The following is a 21,408-nucleotide window of genomic DNA, read 5'->3' as shown; positions in this document are numbered from 1 at the left end:
GTAGCCCATCAAACACACTGGTGCTGTCTAGTTTCAAGTCTTATTGAACACAAAATGATGCTCCTTTTGTAAAATGTGGTCCCATTTATAGAGTAAAGCGGTGTATGACTCATACGGTGTGACTCATATGGTAGTGACTTGCTAATCATATGGTGGGGCAGGTGTATGATTAACAAGTTGCTGCTGTGTGAACGTGCAGTGTCGCTGGGTTTCTCCTTGTTTGTCACATCTGCTTTCAAAAGGATGATGAAGTTTGAGGTTTCAAAAATGGTAAATTTCAAACCGGTCAGTGTAATAGCATAATAAACAATAACTACTAACACTGCCCTTTTTTTCTCTGCATAGTTGTATATTTTCAAAGGTTTCATTTAACTGAACAGAATGACCAACTAGCACAGGTGAAAAGTGACTGCAGTTATTCAACTGAGCCTGGTTGCACTTGCGGTTTCTTCCTGTTAATAGAGGGTTTTCCCTTCCCACTGTCACCAAGTGTCTGGTCAAAGGGGTCGTTTGATTGTTGGGGTTTTTCTTATTATTGTTGAGTCTGTACCTTACAATATAAAACACTTTGAGAACTGTTGTTGTGATTTGGCACTAAAGGGTGGGCCATTTATATGGATACACCGTAATAAAATGGCAATGGTTGGTGATATTAAAGTCCTGTTTGTGGCACATTAGTATATGTGAGGGGGCAAACTCCTCAAGATGGGTGGTGACCATGGTGGCCATTTAGAAGTCGGCCATCTTGGATAGAACTTTTGTTTTTTCAATAGGAAGAGGGCCATGTGACACATCAAACTTATTGGTAATGTCACAAGAAAAACAATGGTGTGCTTGGTTTCAACGTAACTTTATTCTCTGGGATCTGGGTCATACTCGTTGAGATGCTGCAGTAGCTGGAGTTTGTAAGGGTGCCATTTGTGAGTAGCTAATATCTGCCGAAGGGATGTTCGACTAATGCCACTCTCCAGTGACATGTGGCGAGTGCTACGCTGTGGGCTTTCTTGCGTCCACATTTTGGAACCAGTTTCACAAAACTTAGCAAGCAGTTTGCTAACTGTAGCATTGGAGATGGGTGGTCTCGTAGGGTGTCTTGCATTGAAATCTGCTGCAATGACCCGGTTACTGCATTCACCCGATATCAACACAATTTCGTTCTGCTCCTCACGTGTTAACCTCTTCGACATGTCAATGGCTGTGAACAAAGAGAAACTTGTAAATAACTCATGAAAGAATAAAGTTACGTTGAAACCAAGCACACCATTGTTTTTCTTGTGACATTACCAATAAGTTTGATGTGTCACATGGCCCTCTTCCTATTGAAAAAACAAAAGTTCTATCCAAGATGGCCGACTTCTAAATGGCCACCATGGTCACCACCCATCTTGAGGAGTTTGCCCCCTCACATATACTAATGTGCCACAAACAGGACTTTAATATCACCAACCATTGCCATTTTATTACGGTGTATCCATATAAATGGCCCACCTTGTAGTTTAAAAATGTTACTTTAACTGAAATCCATTTAAAAGAATGAAAGAATATCCTTCTCATGATGTCTGTGAAAAGAAAATTTGGTCCCTGAAGCCAAGAGGTTTTTCTAAGCCTCGACCCAAGTATCTCAGTCCCTTCCTTTGGCAGATTCAAATCTCAAACTCGAAACTCGATTTAAAGAGGACAAACTCGAAACTCGAAAATATCCTTCCATTAAGGTTTCAGGCTGGACAGTAGCCCAGTTACAACATGTCCTAAAAGAGAGAGGGACAAACTTTCTCTTTCTCTGCCATCTGTCCATCATTTGCAAACTGGCACCGGGTTGCCAGTTTGTTGCTCCACTATCCCTCCTTTCCAGTAAACAGCAGCAAACTTTTCTTGGCACTGCGTTGTCAGTTTCTCTGCCATTGCTCCCTATTTTCTTGCTTTCTCACACAAATAAAAGCTGCGCCTCTTTTTTGGGAGATCCGGACTCCACAGTGTGCATAATTCCTCAAGGCATACCTTCACTTCTCAAATGCTTTCACTAGCATCACTTAAACCCTCTCTCCTGGACACAGTCATTCAGGACAGCTACTTCAAGACAAACTCACATTTCTTCACAAGCCGTTGGGTCATTACCTGGAGCATCAAAAATCCCAGCATGCGCCCAGCAGCAGAGTTTCTGTTAAGAGTTGAGTCGCATCGCTATTCCTCTATCAATGTCTGTCATCGTCCAGAATTTCTTCTGATCTCTTCTCCTGCCATTCCTTCCAAATTTTTCCAGCACATGCGCCACTCAATGGAATCCCTGACCACCCCATCAAGGTCACGGGTTGCTTATCATTGCAAATGATTGCTTATCGTTGCTTATCAAACCTGCCTGCCTGCCAGTCATATTTTTTGGAACAGTCTTCAACCTTTGTAACATACAAGCATTACTGGTTCTAGGGCAGGGGTGTCCAACTCCAGTCCTCGAGAGCTACTGTCAACACAGCCGAGTCAAATGATTGGATCACCTCTTCAGCATGCCATCAAGTTTGGCAACAAGGCCTGGTAACAAGCCATTCATTTGATTCAGGTGTGTCGGAACAAAGATGCATTTAAAAGCTGCTGGACAGTAGCTCTCGAGGACTGGAGTTGGAAACCCCTGTTCTAAGGGGATGCCCTCTCTGGGGATCTGTCTGGCCTGGGAGACACTACCAGTCCCCTCTGAGGCCTCCCCCAAACCTCAGTCTCTATTCAAGCCATCTGCCATCACCTACTAGAAATGCTGTCAAACCTAAAATGAGAATGTAGTCCCAGCTAGTGAAATCTGGCCCGTGTTTAGAATTGCCACTTGTGAAAAAATGTGACATGATGGAACAAAATAGACATTATTTTTGAAACCAGGAACCCAAGATTAGCATAGATAATCTGATATGAGTCTTAGCATCATATGATCTTCCACATATCCAAAGTTATAATGGCAGCAGGCTTCCTAAAATATTCTCTTCAGCATAATCCACATCTGCTTCTTCCTGTTTCCAGTCCAGGATAGATGTATAATCCCTCCAACACTTCCTGGATCTCCCCTCATTGCCCAGAAATCCTGGAATTCCATTTGAAAAAACCTCCGTGAAAGTGAAATTCTGAAATCTAGTGCTGGATAAAATCATCTGGAAGCAGGAAATTGTGGCCCCCTTCTGGAGCCAGACATGAATCCACATAACAGACCAGAATCTAATATGTTGTTATTATTATGAAACCATTTATGGTTTTCAGTAGCAGCTTGTTTCCCCGTCGCCACACTTCCGATGTCTTAGACCCGGAATAGCACATTAGAGACCTTTCTTCTCCACTTGGCTGCTCATAATTAGCGTTTAAAGGACACATAGTGAACGTGGCATCGACACCAACTTAAAGAAGTAATTAAACCGCTGATCCATCGGGCCAATCAGAACAGAGTGTTCTCCCCCCTGCCCGGGGTAAGATGTGAAGCAGCTTCGGAGCAGTGGAGCAGACATTCATTCATATGAAATTGTTGCGGCTCAACACAATGTGTGAGAGCAGCGTGAGATGGCAGCCATTTTAAATTAGTAAGCAAACAACATCAAACAATGCCAGAATCAATACACACACACACACACACACACACACACTGCTTGCTGCACATGTTTTTATGGATTTCCACAGAAAAATGGTCAGTCTATAAAACTCTCCACCCCTGTGTGTGTGTGTGTGTGTGTGTGTGTGTGTGTGTGTCGATGCGGCAGATGCAAGCTCTTGTCTTCACCTTCCTCATCACATGGTTCACACACAGTGTGTGGTTGCCAAGACAACAGGTATTGGAGTGGATAGAGAGCCCTGGGATTGGTGTGTGTGTTTTGTGTGTGTGAGAGAGACAGGTGGAGTTACTGTGTATTCTGTGCTCGCTCTTCCTGCTGCTGCAGATTGATCGAGCTCTGAAATGGCACGAGCAGTGAAGCATGCAGCCAGGCTTTACCACGCTGTAGGACTCAAAGTGTGTGTTTGTGTGTGCTTGCAATGTGGGTTTTTAGGTATAATGATTTTAATGCGGTCACAGGATGTCGTCCAAGGTGACTCCTCAGAGGAAAAATGGTCATCATCTTCATCAGCAGTTGCACGAGGTAGAACAGACAAAGAGAGTGAAGATGAGGAAGAATAGGAAAATTAAGCAATGTTAATTAAAGTTAATCAATGCTGCAGTTTAGCATGTTAAACCAGAACCAGACCTATCAATTAAACTCATTATCTTGACTGTAGCGGTCGCCTAAGCGATAGACTTTGTTCTTTCACTGCAGGAGAAATCTGTGTTCTCTTAATAACATTAATAACATATAAAAGGCGTTCCTCTGCAAATACAGGCCCAGTTTGTGGCAAATAAACAATAAAGCAATAACGAGCTGCCTCTCCAGTGAGTCCCACTTTTAAAGAGAGCGTTCAGCAAACAGTGCTGAAAGAACTGTTGCAGAGGCAGCTGAATGATTTTGAGGACAACCACAACTACAAGCAATCTCCTGGAAATCCAAGCTGAAATAAGCGGCTGAATATCAGCGGCTGAGCTTACAAAAAAGGGCAAGTGCACACTTTTAAATCATTCTCTTGGATGAAAGGGATAAAAAAAAATGAGTTGTCTCTCAGTGGTTGCCTCTCTGTTGACCATATTAACTGATTAGATGATCATTAAGCAGCTGCTACCCAGTGCCTGTCTATTTAAATCTGACCTGTTCACGTCTTGGTGTGCTCATGTCCTCCTGGGATCACGATTTTCTCTTTTGAAGTTGTTTTTAGACTGCTTGTATCAGTCTCAAGGTCAAAGTGGGCTCAGTAGTATATCACTTCTAGTTCAGTGACATATGTGGCTGGTAGACTGACAAATCTGTGATCAAATTTACCATCACTGAAACCATTTTAAAGCATTTACTACAGTAAGTATAGAATATAATCTGCATATTAAACTCTGAATCAGGAGTGACATGGTGCAAGATAAATTTATGTAAAAATATTTGATGGTTTCAGTGTGATACTCCTTTGTTTGAGTCTGCCCCATCCAGTGGCTTGAATCACTGTGCAGAGCAGGTTAAGGCAGGTGATGCTACATGGAGGATGTGGTTGGAGCAGGATGATGCAATCTTTGATCTCACGTCTAGGTCTCTGCAGACACTGCTCTGGAGTTCAGGCAATCTCCAGTTAATCACTGCAACCCTTATTTTCAGTTTAGCTTAATTCCTGGACACTGCATGTGTTCATTATTTAAAATAAATGCTGCTTTATCTCAGCATCAACAGTTCCGGTCTTTGAATGTCTGATTATTTTAAATGTGAAGGATGTGAAGAGTCAGACCTTTGTTCACATATGTATTTATATTTATTATATTTTTATTTATATAAAGTCAGCCAACAGAAACAACATGATGTAACAACTGCATTACATCAGCATCACTATGATATGTTTTTAATTTTGAGAAAAAGAAGGTGATCCTACAGATTTCTTTTTAATCTGTAAAACTCTGGAAGAGTCGCCAAGTCTCAAGCTTCATTTTGGTTTGTATAGGTGTATGTAGTATTAATATATATTTATGAATTTTCCACACAACTAGGTCTAACTTACCAGCGGACAGAAACGATTGCGAAAACAAATATTCGTTAAGTATATTTGTTTTTTTCTTAATTATCCGTGTGCAGATGTGCGGACCCAGTTGGTGGAGCAGCAGCGCTGTCTGGAGCAGCAGACAGAGATGCGGGTCCAGCTGCTTCAGGACCTCCAGGATTTCTTCAGGAAGAAGGCTGAAATCGAAACAGAGTATTCGAGAAACCTGGAGAAGCTAGCCGAGAGGTTCATGGCCAAAACACGCAGCACGAAAGATCATCAGCAATACAAGTAGGCCTGCTTACCTGAGTACGCATGCATGTTTGCATGTTTCGGGGGGCACATATTTGTGTATTAAATGAAACACACAAAAATGTATTTACTGAAAGGGGACATATCAGGGATTTACTTTACCATAAATATTCATTTTTTATAACTTTTGGAGCTTTAAAACTGAGTTGGTTATTGCTAGCTGTTAGCCTAAGCTTAAGCTAATTTACTTACTTACTTTCCCATGTTTTTTTGAACCAAAGATATTAGTCAAGTTTATTCATTTTAATTCATTTTAATAATCCCTTATATCAGCGGTCCCCAACCTTTTTTGCGCCACGGACCGGTTTATGCCCGACAATATTTTCACGGACCGGCCTTTAAGGTGTTGCGGATAAATACAACAAAATAAAACTAGTACCGGTACCGAAAAAAAGAAAATTTATTCATAACACATGTGAAAAGACCAAGGAAAACCGAGTAAACGATAAAAACGATAACAAAATAACGCTGAAAACCGATAAAACCCTGAAAACTATACATTTCACACGTGAGCCTCAACTCTCGCGGCCCGGTACCAAACAACTCACGGACTGGTACCGGTCCGAGGCCCGGGGGTTGGGGACCGCTGCCTTATAGCACTTCACATCAATAAGAAACATTTAAAACTATGGAGAAAAGTGTTTTAAGTAGGCTTTTTAAAAAGCTTGATAGCTTCTATTAGCATTGTAGCTAAAGCTCTTGACCCTCCAGAATAAGATTAACCACATAGTAAGTTATTATTTTGCAGATAAATAACTTCAATATATATAAAACCTCCCAGTGATATATAAATAAGAAAAATAATTAATGGCTACAATGATAAAATAATTGAATATACATGATTCTGAAAAGTTCCACTCAGAATAAGTATGTTTGCTCGAGGTACTTTAAATGTATTTTAATACAACAAATTTAATAAAACTTTTCCAATATTAAGATATTTAATATTTGTTGGTTATAGGTTTATAATTTTTTCTTATCTTTGCCAATTTTCTTGATATTTGTTTATTTTTGGTCCTCATGTGCCCCCATTTAAAAAAGAAAAAGAAAAAGGCATTGGTGTTTTTTTTTAGTTACTGCTCTCTGTTCTTTAAAAAATGTTATATATCCTATAACATACATCGGCACCTGGGTATTTGGACGTTATACATTTAGGTCATGAATAAAGTAATGATGAAATGATATAAATAAAAATAAAATACGATTCAGAATTTTGCATTCAAATACAGGCTGTTGATAGAAAATTTCTTAAAATGAAGCACAAAATATCTTTAAATACTTTTATTTCACATAAATTTTAAAATAAATTTTTATTTCACATCAGAAACAGATTACTAAATGTTTGAGGTGTGAAATAAACCGCAATGGAGTTTGAAAACAAAATATGGATGTGTGTGGTTGGAGGATGTGTTTGTGCGGGTGGTGGGGGGGCGCAAACATTTTTCTTGTAAAACAAAGGTGGGCCCAGCAAAAAAAGTTTGGGAACCACTGATCTAATATATGTGTTTACCGGGGAGTTTGTTCAAACCTTTACTATCTGTCAATGAAGCATAGGATAGCTACTTAACGGAAAAGAAAAGGCCAACAGTGGATATTAAGGGCTTGAACTCAAATGCATTTATCTTTTATCTAAATGATCCTCTCCACACAGTTTTAATAATCCACATATAAGTTGTATAAATGAGTGTTTTTGCTATGTTTAAGGCATCTCTCACTTTCCCTCTTCCAGAAAGGACCAGAATCTGCTCTCACCAGTCAACTGTTGGTATTTGCTGTTAAATCAGGTTAGTTTATGGTTTTGTGAATCTCCTCAAAGTCTTTTTGAAATCTCTGAGCTATGAATATACAATGAGGCATGTGCTGTTAAATGTAAGAAAAGCTGTTGCATTCGATCTTGTACTTAGCAAAGTGGCTGAAGCTTGTGCTCACCAACTATTAGAGGTTTTATTCAATCCTTTCAATCTTTCCTTGACATGTTCCCAATTCCTGTCCCAGAGAGACAAGCCATCAACAGTCTAAACGAGTACAGACCAATAGCACTTATATCAGTAGTCATGAAATGTCTGGAGAGACTTGTATCTCAATACATCAAAAACTGCCTCCCTCTTAACTTTGACCTGCACGAGTGAGCTCATGCACCAAACAGCCCTCCAGATTTCATTGAGCCATTTTGAATACCCAGGAAATTATCCTGGAATGCTCTTCCACCTTCACCACAATCGTCTCGTATATACTGGTTGGTAAAATATGTGACCTAGACCCCTCGCCCCCATCTGTACTGGGATTAAAGACTTCCTTACCAACCATCCACAAACGGTGAATGCTGGCCACCATCACACTTAGCACTGGCTCTCCTCAGAGCTGTGTGCTGAGTTCTCCTGTATGCCTTGTACACATATTTAATTTAGTTCAATTATATTTTTATAACACCAAATCACAACAACAGTTGCCTCAAGAGACTAGTGTAAAGAACTTAAATAATAGAGAGAAACCTCAACAATCAGGCAGTCCTGTTTGAGCAAGCACTTGGAAACAGTGGGGAGGAAAAACTCCTTTTTAACAGGATGAAACCTCCGACAAAGTTTGATTCATATGTGGAGGTGAGTCAGCATACAGAGAGCTATCTGGGTGTTGCTAGCCCTCTTCTACGTCAGGAGGGTTTCCTCAAATTCATGGGAACCAACATCGTGGAGAATCAGCAGTAACCCCATCAGAGACCAGGTTTACTGAGAATGCTCTGAAGGAACTACACAGAGGGAGAAACTGTTGGTGGCCTTCCAACGCTCCACTTTGAGAGTGTACTGCATCACAGTGTGGTAACAGCAGAGGTTTATCAGCACCACCCAGAGAAGCATCAGCTGCCCTTTCTAGAGGACATCTCCAGCTCTCTGTATCTCAGCAGGGCAAAGAAAATAATGCAAAACCTTTCCCGCCGTGGACTGCACTTGTCCAACCTGCTGCCTCCAGACAGACCAGACAGTACAGATACATAAAGAGCCGGAGCTAAAAACAGCTTCTTCCCCGTGGACCATCAGAACTCTGCTGTAAATAAAGGAGTGCAATAGCTGTTCTATAGGAAATGGCGTTCCGTTAAGTCCAGTCATGTCCTAAAGATGTGTGTCTGCCCTTAATGCTTTTATGCATTGTATAATTTTTAAAACCACATTTATTTATTTTTAAATACACTTATTCTTTTTCAGTCTTTTTACCTACAGTTTTGCACTGAATAGAATAGTTCTCAGAATCTTGTATAATTCCCCAAGGATTATTATTATTAGTAAATTATTATTGCTACTGTTGTTATTAATTATTATTATTATTATTACTATTACATTCTTTTATACCAATCTCTGTTTTCCAGGTGAGGAGGGAGAGTAAGGACCATGCCACCCTCAGTGACCTCTACCTAAACAACGTCATCTCCCGCCTCACACACATTAGCGAGGACTCGGCCCGCCTGCTGAAGAGGGTGAGCAAGATTATCATCACTATATACTTTGATATTTATGCAAACAAAATATCCTTCATGTGTTAGTCTGTTAGTAAAGGTTTCTCCACTTCTAAAAGAACAGAGGTCTTTATTTTTAATGCTTTGTATGTATTTGCTCGGGAGCATTTTTAGACTAATTTTGTTTACTTTGTCAAATAAATGAATGTAGCCTGGTCTCATAATTATATTTCTGTTGATATGTCGTAAAAACCTTATTTATCTAAGAATAATGAAAATCAGTGCAGGAATATTTTTTACATACGACAGAATGAGGTTTGTTGCTGCACCAGAAAAGTCGATTTCCTGTCTTTAGGACATTATTGTTACACAACTTTTAAGTTTTCACTTTTATTCAATATGTAACAATAGCACCACAGTGGATTCTTCTAAGCTGAAGTTAAAGAAGTACCATTAGATCAATAAGCAGTTGTTTTTTTTGAGTTAGTATCAAAAACAAAACAGAAAAGTCTACAAAAGTTAGTGTTGTGCTGACTTGTGTCGTTACATTATTCCGATGAAACCAGTCAAATCTTCACATTTATTTTTGCATTCTCACTCCCATTGAAGATTTTAATGTCTTCATCATCTTCAGCCTCCTGTCTTTTTGTCAGTCCCATCGTCTTCAAACCCAACATCACAGCAGGTCTCACTACCATCTTGTAAACCTTTCCTTTCATTCTCGCTGCTTTCCCTCTGTCGCCTGTCACTTCTGACACTTGTCTCCACCCACTCCACCCTGCCTGCACTCTCTCCTTCAGCCGCCTTGTGCACTGTCAGTTACTTTGAACGTTTGACCACGGTACTTTCACTATCTCCTTGCCTATCTACCTGTATCCATCTCACTCAAATGATTTCCAAAAAAAGGGTTTTTCCTTAGAATGTTTCTGTAATTGCTACATTTCCTTAATATCAAAGGACTTTTCGGTCAAAATTTTATGCAACTTACAAACTGATGCACTCTAGTTGCCTTTAAGAATGTTTTTGAGACACTATCAGAAGAAAAACAGCAAACTCAGAGTCTGAGAGCAAAAAAACAAGCTGAAACTCAGCTCAGCTGTTCATTCTCATTAAGTTCATCACGTCAGCTCATACTTTATTGCCATCAGAATATTGATTAGCAGCTGCTTTAAGCAAAGGATCTGAGCGCCTCTCCCTCAACTGTGTGTGTGCCCCTGCACAGAAACAGTGGTTATCCATCAGGCAGGCTGAACAGCAGCAGATATATAAATGAATCTGACCACACACAAACAAATGAATTCATAAATGAAACAAGCCGCGCTCCGCTGCCTGCTCTCAGACTGGATTTCTGTCTCATGCATTAAACAGCCGAGCAGTTTGGGAAAGAGCTATGTGGCAGCATTAATATTACATTATGCTAAATGACTGAGGAATCCCAGGATGGATGAATCCCGTTCCCATAGCGCCCGCTGAGAAAAGATCAGTTGAGCTTGTCGCCATGGCCACAGGGCTGTCGGTGTTGTCATGGCCACTCAGCTGTCTGTCTCTTCCTCTTCAGAGGAGAGTTTCTGAGAGGACGCGGCGATGTGATGGAGGTCTTGCTGTTTATAGCTGCTGGCAGTAGCTGCACTTTAGTTAGCATGAATAAAAGACGAGCCGGAAGCCAGATTAATAATGAACACGGCGAGCTAAAGTTGGAGGCGGGTAAAAGTACACCAGTGTGTGTGTGTTTAATTTGCCAAACTCCAGCAGAGCTCAGGGGAATACTGACTTTACTTTTTATTAAAATCAACTCTGCGACTTAAAGAAGCCGTATGAAAAAATAACAACCCCAGAGGTCTGCGCACACGGATGGTTTCCAGCACTGTAAAAATACATTAATGGTACTTTAGTGCTGTACTCGAGCACAGTACTGAGGTACTTGTGCTTAGAGCCACTTCTATAATCCGTAGTTTATATTAACAATTTATAAAGTGACAATGTGATTGGGCAGCTGTTCTCTGAAAAACTATAAAAAGCAGCTGTATCACGGGAAAAGTGAATTTTTAAATGTTTTACCTTAAAAATTAAGTGATTTAAGCATTAATAATTACAGTAGTCAAAATTAGGCTATTTATAAAATATAATAATAAATTTATACAGTACTTTCTTTAGCAAACTTATAAAGGAGTTCAGAGAAACTACTTATAAAATAAAACATAGATTCAGGATCACCTCTCAGTTGTGACCTCCGCTTGTATTTGAGTATGAAGTGGATGAAAGGAGAATTATCACCTCAAAGTCCGGAGGATTTGTTTTTTTCTGGGTGTAGGAGTTAAAATGAATTAAGTTTGTTTACTCTGGTCCAAATCGGTTGATGAGCTTTCTCCTTGTGGTTTGGTTTCTTTTCACACAGAGAAAAATTCAAATGACCTATAATGCGTCTGGCTTGGCACTTAGTACAGCAAAAGGGTCCTGGGTTCAAACGTAGGCGGGGCCCTTCTTATGCTTGTTAATGTTGTGATCATTCAGGTCAAAAAGATGTGAGTTGTTAGAGGATTGTTTCCTGTAAGTGTCATTGTATAAAGAGACAATTCTAAAATGGTGCATAAATCTGTGAATGTCTTTATTTGAGAATATGCTGGTAACAGGTTTCTCTTCTCATTTGTGTGCTTTAGAGTAAGGAGATCCTCTTCCAGCTTCAGGAAGACCTCATGAAGCTTCTGAATGAGCTTTACACCGTAAGTGGAACAAAAGTTATTCTTCCAAGGCTTTAAGACACAAGTTTTTTAATGTGTTAGTGTTAAACACATTTTTATGTGGTCTACAAATGCAACAAGAAAAGAATGCACTTCTAAACATTTCATTCATTTACGGTTAATCAGGTAATAAAGCAGTAAAAAACCAGACCAAGGAAGGATTCTTGTAAAATTTCAATCAGGTTTTTAAAGCTGTTATAGCTGGTGTTGGGGTCATTCCTCAATAATGGGTTGCACAATAATCATGCACAAAAATGACACATTAAATACACTAACAGCAAGTGTCTGACAGTCTTTTGTTGGCTCACTAACTGCCCCTCCCACTCCCACCTCTGCATCTTCAGCACTGTGAAAAAGTATTTACCCCCTTCCTGATTTCCTAGTCACTCCAAATCATTTGCCATCACCCCCAACCAGTCACAGCAGATGGCTGCCCCTCTTTGAGCCTGGTTGCACTGAAGGCAACTGTTGTTGTGATTTTGCGCTATACAAATATAATTGAATTGAATTGGCTTGTTTTTTTTTTCCACATTTGCCACACATACATTTTCAGATGACATAAAATTAACACAGCAAAAGAACATCATACCAACAGTCAATTGTGGCGATGGTGGTAGTATGACGGTCTGGGGTTGCTTTGCTGCTTCAGGACGACTGATAGAACCATTAATTATGTTTGCGGCCTCAAAATCCTGAAGCTATAATTTTGTGCACTGAAGCTCAAGGGCACTTGGGTCCTGCAGCAGGACGATTCGAAAGACAGCAGCAAGTTCACCTCTGGCTGCAAAAAAAAAAGCTGTTTTGGAGTGGCCTAGACATAGTCTGGAATCAGACTGAGATACTTCGGCATGACCTTAAACACGCAGTTTATGCTGGAGAACCCTCCCATGTGGCTGAATTAAAACAATTCTTTAAAGAGGAGTGGGCCACTTCAAAAGCCTCATTTCCAGTTATCAAAAATGATTCATTGCAGTTTTTCACACATTAGTAGATGCTACCTTTCAAACATTAGCTGGCATTACAGTTTTTCTGTCTAAAGCTTTTTGTTTTCAATGCTTTAAACAGGTAAACAGGACCTGTTATGCTTTTGCTTTCCTGTCTTTTGAATGTTCATTTAAATCATGGCCAGAGTTACAAATAATGAAGTCAGTGCATGTGCAATTAATCACAGTGAGCAAAAAAATAGGTTTCAGCCAGGTTTTTTCTACTCTTGGATTTGTGTGGTGTCATAGAGAGCAGATATTCCTAATGTGGTTGTCTCAGAAAGCCCCACCCACCTGCTGTTCCAACTGTTTTTTTAACAATGAGGAGCTAATCAGGAGAAAGCTGGCTGAAGGAGGAAAGAAGCCTATACGGCAGTTCCAGAGGATGAGGGGCTGCAGAGCAGTGATTCAGAGTTGATTCACCGCCCTGCAGAGCTATTCGAGTCCAAGAATGAAAATATGGTTCTGGAAATGAGCAGAATAGGTTCCTTTAATGGTAGTAACAGGGAACTGTCAAAGCAAAGTCAGTGGCTTCTTTTCACAGCTCTGAGAGCTTCCTTTATAAATGCAAAAACTGTCCTTTCTGCCTCACATTTCTCATCCATTCATTTTTTCTTCTGCTTTTTGTCTGACGTTATCCTTCTAGCCTGCTTTAAAGTAAAAAGTCTGCCTCCTGTTGGCTGCCAATTATCAGGTTTTTCTTCAGGTCAGAGCGCTGGCCTTAAAAGCTCCTTGTCCAAACACTAGAAATCAGATTAGAGCAGCGCTGATAACCTTGGGGGGATAAAAAAAAAGACAGTCGACCCCGGCTGCAGCGCACTGCTGTTTTCCTATTTGATTGGGCTATTATGGGCTGCTGTTGCCTAGGTGATGAAGACATATCATATGTACCACGCGGAGACGATCAGCGCAGAAACCAAGCTGCGGGAGGCGGAGCGGCAGGAGGGGCGCGTGAAGGGCGTGTCAGGGACTGGCGGAGGGGTGGAGCCTGTGTTTGGCCTGCGGATAGAAGAGCGCCACCAGAGACGCAACGCCGCCCGCAAGATGGAGAAAATGAGAGAGAAGGTAACAGTTTTATAGAGAAAGGAGACTGTGTTTCCTCTCAGGTGTCATCCAAAGCAACCAGATGGGTAACCTGTTCCTGCATGAGATATTTTAGAATGAGATACTTTCTTTATGTAATCCTAATACTTTCCACTTCTTGATTTCAACATGACTTGAAAGCAGAAAGGACTAATTATGAAAGCTATTTTTTTCTTCTTGTTGATCGCATTTGCAGAACAAACGAGGGGAATCGGTACACAAGAACCAGAAACCAACCATTTAATCTTCTTTATGTCTGTTTCTTTACTAGAGGAAGGCAAAGTACTCAGAGAACAAACTGAAGACCGTGAAAGCCAGAAATGAGTATCTGCTGACTCTGGAGGCCACCAACGCCTCGGTGTTCAAATACTATATCCACGACCTGCCCGATATCATAGATGTGAGTAAATTACAGAGTGTATTTGTGGCTCAAACCTTATATTCATCACTTAAAAAGGTTGTTAGGTTTGTAAGCCTAAATAGGAATTTGTTTGTTTAAAGGCAGTTTTAAAATGTATGGAGAGAGCTTTTATGAGATTATTTTTAGGGCCTCTGTTAATAGGAATAAAATTCCTTTAGAATTTTCCCATAGCGAATGTTACATCTATTACACTTGAAACTATGGTAGTACTTGAATTGCCTTGCAACTCTTAATTCTCTTAATAAACGTCACCAATTTCTACAAAATACATGCGGTCTTTTCCCTCTCGTGAATAAATCCCCATCTTTGTTTCAGTGCTGTGACCTTGGGTACCACTCCACTTTGAGCCGGGCACTGAGGACCTACCTGTCAGCTGAACTGAGCCTTGAAGCCTCCAGGAGGGCGGGTCTGGAGGTCCTGGAGGGGGCTGTGGAGGGCCTGGACCCTGCCCGTGACAGGCAGCGTCTGCTTGATCTCTACCCCACTGCTTTCTGCCCCCCACAGAACTTCAGCTTCCAGGCCCACATGGGCGACACAGTCAGTTTGCCCCTCTTTATGTCCTTTCAAAATAAGAGTCTGACACATATTATTAAATTTAAATGTTCACCACAGAGAATTTAGACCTCTGAACAGCCATTTTCCAATTGTCTTCTTTTTTGTTTCATACCAGGTGGCCCAGATCACCTCCCAGCCGCAGGTCCAGTCTGAGCTCAGCCTCCGCCTCACACAGCTTCAGACCCGCCTGGCGTCTCTGAAGATAGAAAATGAGGAGGTCAGACACACAAGTACACCTCATAAAACTCAGGAAAACCATTTTGACATTAACTCTATTTTGAGTTACTAACTAGGACTACACTAAGATGGTTTATAAGCCATGTTTTCTAAGCAACTTCAGTAGGCCCACACAGAAGCTGATCTAACGTTTAATCCCAGATGGAAGAATTTAATCTGGAATATTTTTGACCGTTATGGTGCAGTTAGAGCTGTAATGTGGCTCAAAAGTCATCTGTGCCTGATATGTGTTACTGCAAGTGTTAATGTTGGCTAAGATGACATAACTCACCTGAAATCTGGCCCATATAAGGTGGACCTGAGACTGAGTCAACACCATCATTCGTTGCTAAAAGAGAACTGCAGATTTGCCCAATAATACCTGGGGCACTTATTGGTATTTGGACTAAGACTTCACATTTTTGTGTTTATTTTTATGGTCTCATCTCATGTACAGGAAGTTACCTCTTTTTCTTATTTTTTTCCCCTAATCCTTCTTAAAGCGCTGATCAAGAAAGTGCCTACCAGTAAGTTCAACAACAGATTTCTTTGAGCTGCTAAAAAAATATCATCACTGTGGACACAAATTTACTTGATGTTTGCACTAATCTGTCCTGTTGTCCATCTGAGATATTTAGCTCCAGCTTTAGAAATTAAAACAACATAGAGACTCTGGTAAAAGTGGCCAAAACCCCTCATTGATTATTAATAACTTTCTAACAGTTATAAACTTTGCACAAAGTTATGGTAATTTATACAGATTTAATGGGGTGATAATGTGGCATATGTAGCCTCTAAAAATAAAGTTGAACCATCTGATAGCTGTGTGGTGCTGCAGACTGCCAGTGTCCTCGCTGTTGTTGTGCACAGAGGGCAGCTGTTAACTCACCCCGAAGGGCATAAAAATGCTGAAGGAGTCTGGATTAATGAGCTGCATCTGCACATCTCAGCGGCTTACAACCCACACAAACACAAATTAAAAACACTCATAGACTCATTACTCTTGCTGTAAATATAAACACTCTTTGCATATGTAGCATATGTAAACACTGCACCTCCTTAGGCATTTTTGAAAACAAAGCCACGCCCATAAAAAAATGACAGTAATTCAGATGCATTGATCCATGGAGCTGTGCTGAGACTGAGTAATGTGTTCAGATCTTACAAAGTTGCTCTTCCATTTAATATCGGTAGAAAAACTCGAGTCCAGTAGACCAGCAGACATCACCAAATGCTGTGTTTGCTCCCTTGAGATGCTCTGCATGACCTTTACTGCAGAATATCGCATTTCTTTATCTTTGGTTCATTATCCATTTGCACTGAGAAGCTCTGTCTGATCAGTTTTGCAGCATTCAGCCAAATCTGAGGAGAGAGTACAGCTCTGTACACTTCACATTTCATCCTGCTGCTTCTATCACTAGTGGTCTGGTCCCACTGGTAGCCATACAGGCTCATGCCATAACGATGCCGCCACCATGTCGGACAGATGATGTGGTATGCTTTGGATCACGAGCTGTTTCTCCCCTTTTCCATACTTTTCTGATACAAATTCACCTTGATTCAGTTTCTCCTTTTATTCCAGAATTGAGCAGGCTCTTTCAGATGTTTCCTTGAGTGTAACCAGTGGTTTGCACCTTGTCATAAATCATAAATCCTCTGTATTTATATTCATGAAGGTGTCTTTTGATTGTAGACTTTGACAGTGATCTGCCTTCCACTTCAAAAGTGTTTTTTGACTTTGTTAAATGTTGTGAAGTTGTTTTGATTAACAATGAAAATCATTCTGTCATGATGCACTATAGTTGTCGTCTGTGGTCTTTCAGGAATTTTTTGTGATGCTGAGCTGACCAGTACATTAATTTGATGGCTTCTAAAGTTTCACTGATAGGTTTATTCTGGGTTTTCAGCCAAATGATGGCCTCCCTTATCTTCACTGACATCTCTTTGGACCTCATATTGAGAGTAACATGTAACGTGGATACTTACTATGCTGTTCCACTTTTCTGCCACCTTTCAGGTGAAGAAGACCTGGGGTGCAACTCTGACCACCTTGCAGGACATGACGGTGCTGGACGACTTTGACGTCTCCCAGAGCTTCACCCACAGCCCGTCTTCCGAGTCGGTGAAGTCCAGCGTGTCGGACGGCTACTTGAACAAACCCAGTCTAGCCAAGAGACGGGCGAACCAGCAGGAGACCGAGCTCTTCTACTTCTCTGTAAGCCCAGCAGAGCAGATTTGTTGTTGTTTTTTTATTTGACACTGTTTTTCACCCCAAGTTACTCATATTAGATGAAGGTCGGTTTTGAAAGTAGCAAATATTAAATAAGTATAGAGTAAACGGTGGCATGACATCCAAAACAGACTACAGTTAGTCAGATAAATCAGATTTCAAATAAGTTGTTACAGCTGCAGAATACAGTTATACTTTAGATTTCTATATTAGTGTTTTGTTAACGTAATTTCCTTTATAACACCACAAAATGCTGTCCTGCTTTTTTTTATTAATTTATGACATTTTTTAAATTTCAGATTCGTCTATCTTCTGGTGGTGTCTCTACATTCGCTTACTAGATGATTCAATGTGAAGTTCATTGTGCTTTTAGCTGCTTTACTTGCACTAATGTACAGTGTGTATTGTAATCACTGCATTCTGCATACTCATACTTTATTTTAGTTTGTATAATTTAGCCTTTGTGTTTGTCATTTATGTGATTTCCTATATTCAGAAATTCCGCGAGTACCTGGAGGGAAGTAATCTTATTTCCAAACTTCAGGCTAAACACGATATATTAAAGAAAGCGTTGGCAGAGGGTAAGAGTCTCTCTCAGTCTTCTTTAGTCTTGTACTTTGTCAGACAGACTCTGATCAGCATTTCTTCACTTTTAAATCTTCTCCTTTTTTTCTTGCAGGATACAAAGCTGAACTGCTGACTACAAGGTAAGGTGCTTTCCTGTCGCATCGATAATAAGTGTTGTATCTCTTTGCTGTGCTTTGGCTCTCTAAAACTCTCATCTTTTGCTTTCTTTCTCCTTTTTGTACGTGTTTCAGCCGTGGGCGGAAGAACTCCCACAGCAAGCACCAGGTAAAGTTTGACCTCATCCAGGTTTTGAGGATTTGGGGAGGTGGGGGGTTCATGTTCTCCTCAACAGTAGTCAGTGCAAGATATCAGCAGTGCAATCTGCTAATTTGTCAAAGGCTACAATTTGGATTTGAAAGCCCAGAGGAGTGTAACCAATAAGCAGAAATATTAGCAATATAAATAAGGTTGTCATCTATAATGCAATGAAAGTGTATTAATGTTGCCCTCAGAACAGCAAGCTTAAGAAGCAATAATGACTCATTTTTAGGATTCATTTACCCATAGTATTACCCGTCCCTGCACCTGCACCATGTCAGACATTACTCGGGGCAGGAAAGATAACTTCTTGAACTTTTTATGCATACTTTTTGATCAATTGTTGGCTTAAAAGATAGCAGGACAGTGAAGCTGCACACACAATATCGATCATAAAACATTAGTAGTAATATCAGTGTATTAATGTAACACAGGAAAAACTACATTTCAAACATAAACATGTTAGTAAATGGCCTGCATTTGTATAGCGCTTTACTCAATCCCTAAGGACCCCAAAGCGCTTTACACGTTCAGTCATCCGCCCATTCACACACTAGTGATGGCAAGCTACCCAGTAGGAAAACATGGGGTTAGTATCTTGCCCAAGGATATTCGGCATGCAGCCAGCAGGCAGCCTGGGATCGAACCACCAACTTTCTGATTAGTGGCTGACCTGCTCTGCCACCTGAGCTACAGCCACCCCGCGAGTTTTACAATAATAAAGCAATTTACACCACAATTCTCTTTTCTGCTATGGTGAGCCATTAATCTCATAATCAAGGGATATACCATATAAATGTAATGTTTTTGCATGTCTGTTGATTGGTGCATGTCCACAACCTGTCTACACATAATACATTAATGTACATGAAAAAGATCTTCAAGAATCTTATAAATATAACAAAATTAAAAATACTCTGCACTCCAATTGCGTTTTTGTAGGATTCAACCAAAGCCATACCCTTGCTTGTGGAGAGCTGCATCCGCTACATCAACCTACATGGTGAGTGTCACTTTTCAGCTTTAAACAATGTGAAATAAATGCTGTAGTGGCTGATGCTGACAGATGAAGGGCTAAATTAGAGAAAGGGATGAAGCGTTTGTTAGTTACAGCAAAGAAAACGACTGGAAGGTATGAATTTAATGTACTGCAGTCCTTCTTCCTGCTTTCCATCAGCTATAATTTTGGTTCAGAAATGTTGTTGCGTGTATTTGTGGGCTGTCCAGAGGTGTTTTACACTTATAAACTAAAAGAGGGACATTGTGAACGGTGCTGCAGGAGGCAGTTAAATCCTTTTTTGTTGATCACATAAAGCCGCCTAAATCTTAACTGTCAAACTCTCGTGTTGGCATCCTTTCACTCTCTTCATTCTGCAAACAACAAAACTGCATCACAGCCAGCCCCTGACAGCTGAACAAGTACAAAACAGTGATTTCATTTTAATTCAGTCATTCCCAAGCTGCAGCTGATAATCATTTTTTTGTAATTATGCTATAAAACTGAATTTAGCCTCATACTCAACATGGTGTGTTCTACAATGTACTTTTGGTGGCATGTAAAATAAAATGTACTCAAATATTCATATCGTGATATATTTTACATTTTAAGTAATCAATAGCAAAATAACAGATAGAGACCATGAATAAAAGCTCTTTTTGTCTGCCTATGAAATGCACGAAACAGTCCAACCCAAGAGTTCATAGACATTGTGATTGTGTTGTTTATTCAGCAGTGACTTCTTGGCCGCCTACTGAATATGCAACTGATGTAACTCATCATTAGATCCTTAGGATAGCACCTAGTAGCCCAAGTTGGCAGCTACCAATTCTAGATTAAGAACTACAATCCTAACTAACACCAGTTTTTGGCAGAATGTTACTCTAGTCCCTAGCAATCCAATACTATCAACTAGGCATTGCTTCCAAGGCATTGGTGTCACATGGCTAATAAATAGCTTTTGAAGCTAGCTACTAGCATCCCTCTGTTATCAACTACAATTTCTATGTGGTCAGTGGTCAGTAGGCATATGAACTACAAGATTCATGCATTGATTAGTACTTTATCTTGTTAAATCAATATATAAATCAGTCTTTGGCACTTCGCCATAAAAAACTAGCAAGTGTTCATACTACAACTTATGTCAACGTTTGTTTCTCAGCATTTGGGACAGATCTGCTAGGCTTAGACTGTGACTATGTGCAACCTCCATCCCTCTGCTGTTCCCAACAGGTCTTCAGCATCAAGGCATATTCCGGGTATCAGGATCACAAGTGGAGGTCAATGACATCAAGAACTCGTTTGAAAGAGGTGAGAGGTCAACGGGAAGGTAACTCGACTGTCATGTGATAAGTACGCCGGCAAACTTGTATTTGAGGATTTCTCTCTTCTGCCTCTCATGCAGGTAACGATCCGCTGATTGACGAGGAAAGCAACCATGACATTAATTCTGTGGCTGGAGTGTTGAAGCTCTACTTCAGGGGTTTGGAGAACCCTTTGTTTCCCAAGGACAGGTTCAATGACCTCATCTCCTGCGTCAGTAAGTACTGCATAGACAGACTGAATCATTCATGATAAAAACAGAAAAATAATGTAAAAGAAATGGTTTGATCACAGAGCAACCAAAAATCCACCGAATATGTTAACGATTCAGAAAAGAATCACAAAGATTTGATATTAATATTAGGATGTTTATATTAAGTTAAGGATCGGGACTTTTTCATAGCAAATAATCCAAACCACTGACCTTGTCCTGTGGATGGGCTCATTTTGGATGTTCTCTTGACTGAACTTTGGTCAAATTTCAGTGTGTTTTTGCCACTTAATGGCGTTCAACTCTTGTCAAATATAGCTTAACCACATTATCATTCTCACTGATGAAGCAGGCAGTGTTTTTAGGAGAAAGCATGGGAAAATATGACCAACTATCACTCCTAACAGGAGGTTAATTAAAAATGTAAAGTTTTAATTAAGC

General features: G+C 40.3%; 1 protein-coding gene across 5 annotated transcripts in view; it reads left to right on the top strand.

Annotated features, from left to right (window-relative positions):
• Positions 1–21,408, top strand: part of LOC309691919 (SLIT-ROBO Rho GTPase-activating protein 1-like) — a 44,972-nt gene that overhangs the window by 9,718 nt on the left and 13,846 nt on the right. For all 5 annotated transcript variants that reach the window (XM_082509948.1, XM_082509947.1, XM_082509946.1 and 2 more), the window contains 15 exons: positions 5,661–5,856; positions 7,607–7,661; positions 9,239–9,346; positions 11,983–12,045; positions 13,914–14,111; positions 14,401–14,529; positions 14,866–15,087; positions 15,221–15,322; positions 17,339–17,536; positions 18,048–18,132; positions 18,231–18,258; positions 18,370–18,403; positions 19,379–19,439; positions 20,667–20,744; positions 20,839–20,973. In XM_082509948.1, the coding sequence (XP_082366074.1) occupies positions 5,661–5,856; positions 7,607–7,661; positions 9,239–9,346; positions 11,983–12,045; positions 13,914–14,111; positions 14,401–14,529; positions 14,866–15,087; positions 15,221–15,322; positions 17,339–17,536; positions 18,048–18,132; positions 18,231–18,258; positions 18,370–18,403; positions 19,379–19,439; positions 20,667–20,744; positions 20,839–20,973 (1,692 nt within the window). The remainder of the gene's footprint in view (positions 1–5,660; positions 5,857–7,606; positions 7,662–9,238; positions 9,347–11,982; positions 12,046–13,913; positions 14,112–14,400; positions 14,530–14,865; positions 15,088–15,220; positions 15,323–17,338; positions 17,537–18,047; positions 18,133–18,230; positions 18,259–18,369; positions 18,404–19,378; positions 19,440–20,666; positions 20,745–20,838; positions 20,974–21,408) is intronic.

The sequence above is a fragment of the Aulonocara stuartgranti genome, assembly GCF_965226115.1.
Source record: "Aulonocara stuartgranti genome assembly, chromosome: 17".
NCBI lineage: Eukaryota > Metazoa > Chordata > Actinopteri > Cichliformes > Cichlidae > Aulonocara > Aulonocara stuartgranti.
The sequence above is the reverse complement of the archived record's forward strand: the minus strand, read 5'-3'. Positions and strand labels throughout refer to the sequence as shown.